Raw genomic sequence first — 5,797 nt, 5'->3', positions numbered from 1 at the left:
TCACTGACAGGCAGCTGCTAAACCAACGGAGCTGGAGCCCGAGGCGGATGTTGTGTCTCATTGGTGATTGCTGTGCGCGCCCAACAGCCAATGAGTCAGCCCGGGGGGCGTAGCGATGACGTTAGCTGCGGAGGAGGCCGCTTCGAATCCGCAGCGGCCAGCTTGGTGGCCTGGACCAATCAGCGACGTCCAACGAGCTGCGCCTTCGCCAATCGGAGGCCTCCACGACGGGGCTGGGGGGAGGGTATATAAGCGGAGTAGGCGACGGCGCGGTAGACGCTGACCGAGACATCACAGACACATCAACTTAAGCTTTTCGTGCGTTTGAGAGGTAGGTGCTGCGGCCTGTCTTTTCGGACCTGCCCTTCGCATTGTCCACTGTTCTGATCCCGGGCCCTGTCATCCTCAGCTCAGTAACCTCGGTGCGCTCCTGTGTTTGCGGCCTGTGGCTGGTTTTCCTGCGAAGCCCTATAGCTGCCTGCTGACCGACTGGCCGACGGCGCTGGAAAGATGAAGCTGTCCCTGGTGGCTGCGGTGCTGCTGCTGCTGCTTGGCACGGCACGCGCGGAGGAGGAGGACAAGAAGGAGGACGTGGGCACGGTGGTCGGCATCGACCTGGGTACCACCTACTCCTGGTAAGTGGGGTTTGGGGAGAGGGGAAAATGGGGCGTGGCCTCCTGGGCTGCCCAGAGCATCGTGGTGCTGATTCCTTCCGTTCGGTTTTTTCCGCCAGCGTCGGGGTGTTCAAGAACGGCCGCGTGGAGATCATCGCCAACGATCAAGGCAACCGCATCACGCCGTCTTATGTGGCTTTCACTCCTGAAGGGGAGCGTCTGATCGGCGATGCAGCCAAGAACCAGCTCACCTCCAATCCGGAGAACACAGTCTTCGACGCCAAGCGACTCATCGGCCGGACGTGGAATGACCCGTCCGTGCAGCAGGACATCAAGTTCTTGCCTTTCAAGGTTCGAACCGGTTTTTTTCTTCTAAATAGATAGTGGGTGATGGTGATGGGAGTATTTAGAATTAAAAAGTTTAGGCACAAGCAAAGGGGATATAGATGTCGTGTGTGTGTAATTTTATTTTATACTCCTAGTATATTTCAGAACTGAAGATAGTAAACTTGGCAAGGAAATTTCATGCATAACTATTCTGTCGACAATAGTTTAGAATTAAGAGACTGATTAAAACTGAAGTGGCTTGTAATTGTAAGGCACCTTCTACACCTTAAATATTTCTGCCCCAAATATTCAGCTCAAAGGGTCCAAAATAAACCCAACTTTGGAGAGGGAAGTGAGTCTCAGTCCTCTTTTAAAGTTTAAAATGTCATTGCTCCTATGTCTGAAAATCATAATTATTCTCTCAAATTTAGGTGGTTGAAAAGAAAACTAAACCATACATTCAAGTTGATGTTGGAGGTGGGCAAACAAAGACATTTGCTCCTGAAGAAATTTCTGCCATGGTTCTCACTAAAATGAAGGAAACTGCTGAGGCTTATTTGGGAAAGAAGGTAGGTATTTTCTAGAACCGTGTTGAGCAGTTTTATTATTACCGATTCTGATCGTGTCGTGTAGATGCTTTCATCATTTTAAAAGTCTGACATCCATGTATATCAGTTTTAATTACTTGCATGTTTTACTGGAGATCAAACAAAATACTAGGGTCTTTTCATTTATCACTTACTGCTTGCAAGTCCACATACATATAATTATCTTAAAAATAAAGTGATAGTTTGACTGTAACTTAAATAAAGGTTAAACTGTATGATAAAACATGTCTAACTACCTTTTGTTATCATTTTAGGTTACTCATGCAGTTGTTACTGTACCAGCATATTTCAATGATGCCCAACGCCAGGCAACCAAAGATGCTGGAACTATTGCTGGACTGAATGTCATGAGGATCATCAATGAGCCGTAAGTGTTAAATTCAAAAGTATGGCACATTTGCCAAATGTGGAAAGGTAAAAGTTAAGTAAGGTTTGTTTTTTCTTTCTCATTCCCCTAACAGTACAGCAGCTGCTATTGCTTATGGCCTGGATAAGAGGGAAGGGGAGAAGAACATCCTGGTGTTTGACCTGGGTGGTGGAACCTTTGATGTGTCTCTTCTCACCATTGATAATGGTGTCTTTGAAGTCGTGGCCACTAATGGAGATACTCATCTGGGTGGAGAAGACTTTGACCAGCGTGTCATGGAACACTTCATCAAACTCTACAAAAAGAAGACTGGCAAAGATGTTCGGAAGGACAACAGAGCTGTGCAGAAACTCCGGCGTGAGGTAGAAAAGGCCAAACGGGCCCTGTCTTCCCAACATCAAGCAAGAATTGAAATCGAGTCCTTCTATGAAGGAGAAGACTTCTCGGAGACCCTGACTCGGGCTAAATTTGAAGAGCTAAACATGGTATGTTCCTTGTTTTGCTAATGAGATCTAGTTAGACTCTGAGTATGGGACAGTGCATTTAAGGATTTCGACTATTTGTGGGTATGACAGGCATCATCACAGTGATTGTGTCTCTTACTCTAGGACCTGTTCCGTTCCACCATGAAGCCTGTCCAGAAAGTGTTGGAAGATTCTGATTTAAAGAAGTCTGATATTGATGAAATTGTTCTTGTTGGTGGCTCTACTAGAATCCCAAAGATTCAACAGCTGGTTAAAGAGTTTTTTAATGGCAAGGAGCCATCCCGTGGCATAAACCCAGATGAGGCTGTGGCATATGGTGCCGCTGTCCAGGCTGGTGTGCTCTCTGGTGATCAAGATACAGGTAAGTCTGTCAGCATTGTCCACAGTGTTTCAGTAGCTGAATGGGAAAAGTATTAGCTGTTGCTTTGGAAAGCAATAGAACACAAGCAGCAAGCTCAAAGAGCTAGTGAAGGGTACAGTGATGACAAGACCTGGAAGTCTCAACATCCTTAGCAGCTGTATTTAATTCACTGCTTCTGAAATGATTTTGCATAGAACCTAACCAAGTGGCAAGATGGAGAAGATGAAGTTTTATTGATCATGGGGACTGCTTGGTATTGCTCCTGTGACTCCTGAATTGGAACTTACCTCAATTAACTTACTTTTGCCAGGTGACCTGGTACTGCTTGATGTATGTCCCCTGACACTTGGTATTGAAACTGTGGGAGGTGTCATGACCAAATTGATTCCAAGGAACACTGTGGTGCCCACCAAGAAGTCTCAGATCTTTTCTACAGCCTCTGATAATCAACCAACTGTTACCATCAAGGTCTATGAAGGTAATTGCTTACATTTGTTAATATCATGGTATGTGTTTGAAGAGTTTGACTTTTTTTTAATATACGCTGTTGAAATGACTAGGGAAAGAAGTATCTGCTGTTTTCAGGTGAGAAGACCTTAATTTAGTGTTGTTTGGTAGAGCAAGGACTAAAATCTGTTTTTTGTCTGGCACTCTTTCCCATTAAAAATGCCTTCTGAGCTGGCTTCTAAAATACAACAAGCAAAGTTCATACTGCTATAAAATAGACGAAATTCGATTAACAGTACTAGTAACTTAATTCACTGCTCTTTTCAGATCCAGTACCACCCACTTTAAGTTGATAGAGTGCCCTTGCCACTGCAGACTTAAAAGTAGAAATCCAAATGTACTAACGTTTATCAGTGACAACTAACAATTTTTGTGTGTGTGACTTCTAGGTGAACGACCCCTGACGAAAGACAATCACCTTCTGGGAACTTTCGACCTGACTGGAATTCCTCCTGCACCCCGTGGGGTCCCACAGATTGAAGTCACCTTTGAGATAGATGTGAATGGCATTCTTCGAGTGACAGCTGAAGACAAAGGTACAGGCAACAAAAATAAGATCACAATTACCAATGACCAAAATCGCCTGACACCTGAAGAAATTGAAAGAATGGTCAATGATGCTGAGAAGTTTGCTGAGGAAGACAAAAAGCTCAAGGAGCGCATCGACACAAGAAATGAATTGGAAAGCTATGCCTACTCTCTTAAGAATCAGATTGGAGATAAAGAAAAACTGGGAGGTAAACTTTCCTCAGAAGATAAGGAGACCATGGAAAAAGCTGTAGAAGAAAAGATTGAGTGGCTGGAAAGTCACCAAGATGCTGACATTGAAGATTTCAAAGCTAAAAAGAAGGAGCTAGAAGAAATTGTTCAGCCAATTATCAGCAAACTCTATGGAAGTGCAGGCCCTCCCCCAACCAGTGAGGAGGAAGCAGCAGACAAAGATGAGTTGTAGACACTGCTCTGCTAGTGCTATAATATTGTAAATACTGGACTCAGGAACTTTCGCTAGGAGAAAATTGAGAGAACTTAAGTCTCGAATGTAATTGGAATCTTCACCTTGGAGTGGAGTTGAAAATGCTATAGCCCAAGTGGCTGTTTACTGCTTTTCATTAGCAGTTGCTCACATGTCTTGGGGTGGGGGGCAAGGAGGAATTGGCTATAATCAAAAGTGGGTTAAAAAAAAGCTGGGTTAGGGCGTGTGTTCACCTTGAAAATGTTCTATTTAACAATTGGGTCATGTGTATCTGGTGTAGGAACTTTTTTCTACCATAAGTGACACCAATAAATGTTTGTTATTTACACTGGTCTAATTTTTGTGATAAAGCTTCTAATTAGGTTAGTCATTTAAGGTTAGACTCTCATGTGTTGGGACTGTTCAGGGTTTTGAGGTAAGGAAACAACATTTCTATAAATATTCAGTCATTTTGGGAAACCTGCCTAACCTAAGAAAAGGGGTGGGAGATTGGTTCATCCATATGCTTAACTAGGCAAGGACCATTTCAAGAGCGGAGTTTTCTTGAGTATAGTTGAAACTTCCTGCTTCCCCTTACCTTTGAAAAACTTAACAGTGGCCTTCTATTTATTCGTAACACTTTACAACTGCTTGGATTCTCTTGAGATTTGATAAGTGATGAATCACTGATAATTTTACACACTTGGATTCAATTCCTAATTTTAGGATGTGAGGGTGTATTTTTGAATCTCAGCCATGTCAATCTCTACCTCTGGTACAAGAGTGGGAACAATTAAGTATGATTAACGAAGGGCAGGCTGTCGCGCTAACATGAAATCCAGTTCAGTCCAAAGATAGACATTTTATACATGGGGCAACCAGCTGCAAGGTTAATTTGTGGAACTGAGACCTGATGTGTGATTTACTCTGAGGCCTGGACCTCTCTTGTGTTGCCCAAAGCATTTGGACAGGAGGTTCTTTCAGATCAGTTTCCATACAAACATTAAAAATGACCTGAAGTGTTGTGTGCAGAGGGGTAGGGGTTGGTGGGGAGAGACAAGAGCCAATCTTTGCCCCTGTCCCCAGTGGCTCTCCGTACCAAAAGTCAACAGTACACCTCTTTCTGAGGAGCTGCTAATATTGAAAGCACCTCCCTGGATTTCCCTGGTGGGTGGTGGCTAAGACTCCATGCTTCTAATGAAGGGAGCATGGGTTCCATCCTTGGTCAAGGAACTAGATCCTGCATGCTGCAACTAAGGCCTGGTGCAGTCAAATGTTAAAACACCAGCTTGGGAATGTCCACTCACTGATTTCTACAACTTTTGTTGTATCTTGCAATTAGGATATCTGCAACATTTTTGTGATTAGTATTCATAACCAGCCAGTTAGTTACCTGGACGTATTGCTGATTAAAAAAACCTTTATTAAGGTTTTTGCCCTGCCTGGGCTATCCAGTTCATCTCTTCACCTACCACAGTAGGTAAGAGCCAAAGGGATACATACATAGTGCAGACAATTTTGGAGATATGAAAACAACTGTTTGACTGAACTTTTCTGCAAGTAATTGACATTTAAA

At 43.7% G+C, this 5,797-nt stretch overlaps 1 protein-coding gene across 1 annotated transcript; it reads left to right on the top strand.

Annotated features, from left to right (window-relative positions):
• Nucleotides 1-226: 226 nt before the first annotated feature.
• Nucleotides 227-4,568, top strand: HSPA5 (heat shock protein family A (Hsp70) member 5). The gene is made up of 9 exons (XM_070799234.1): nucleotides 227-331; nucleotides 410-635; nucleotides 734-965; nucleotides 1,373-1,510; nucleotides 1,804-1,916; nucleotides 2,011-2,401; nucleotides 2,525-2,762; nucleotides 3,073-3,240; nucleotides 3,659-4,568. Exons 2-9 carry the CDS (start codon nucleotides 511-513, stop codon nucleotides 4,219-4,221), a joined length of 1,968 nt encoding a protein of 655 aa, XP_070655335.1. The 5' UTR covers nucleotides 227-331; nucleotides 410-510; the 3' UTR covers nucleotides 4,222-4,568.
• Nucleotides 4,569-5,797: the final 1,229 nt, after the last annotated feature.

Source organism: Bos indicus, chromosome 11 (genome assembly GCF_029378745.1).
Source record: "Bos indicus isolate NIAB-ARS_2022 breed Sahiwal x Tharparkar chromosome 11, NIAB-ARS_B.indTharparkar_mat_pri_1.0, whole genome shotgun sequence".
NCBI lineage: Eukaryota > Metazoa > Chordata > Mammalia > Artiodactyla > Bovidae > Bos > Bos indicus.
This window is presented reverse-complemented; position numbering and strand designations above follow the sequence as displayed.

Excerpts from the sequence above, each read along its gene's own strand:
- HSPA5 (XM_070799234.1), top strand. The coding sequence starts at position 511 with ATGAAGCTGTCCCTGGTGGCTGCGGTGCTGCTGCTGCTGCTTGGCACG. Across the intron at positions 966-1,372 it reads TCAAGTTCTTGCCTTTCAAG|GTGGTTGAAAAGAAAACTAA; the intron begins GTTCGAACCGGT and ends TCTCAAATTTAG. Across the intron at positions 2,763-3,072 it reads CTCTGGTGATCAAGATACAG|GTGACCTGGTACTGCTTGAT; the intron begins GTAAGTCTGTCA and ends TACTTTTGCCAG.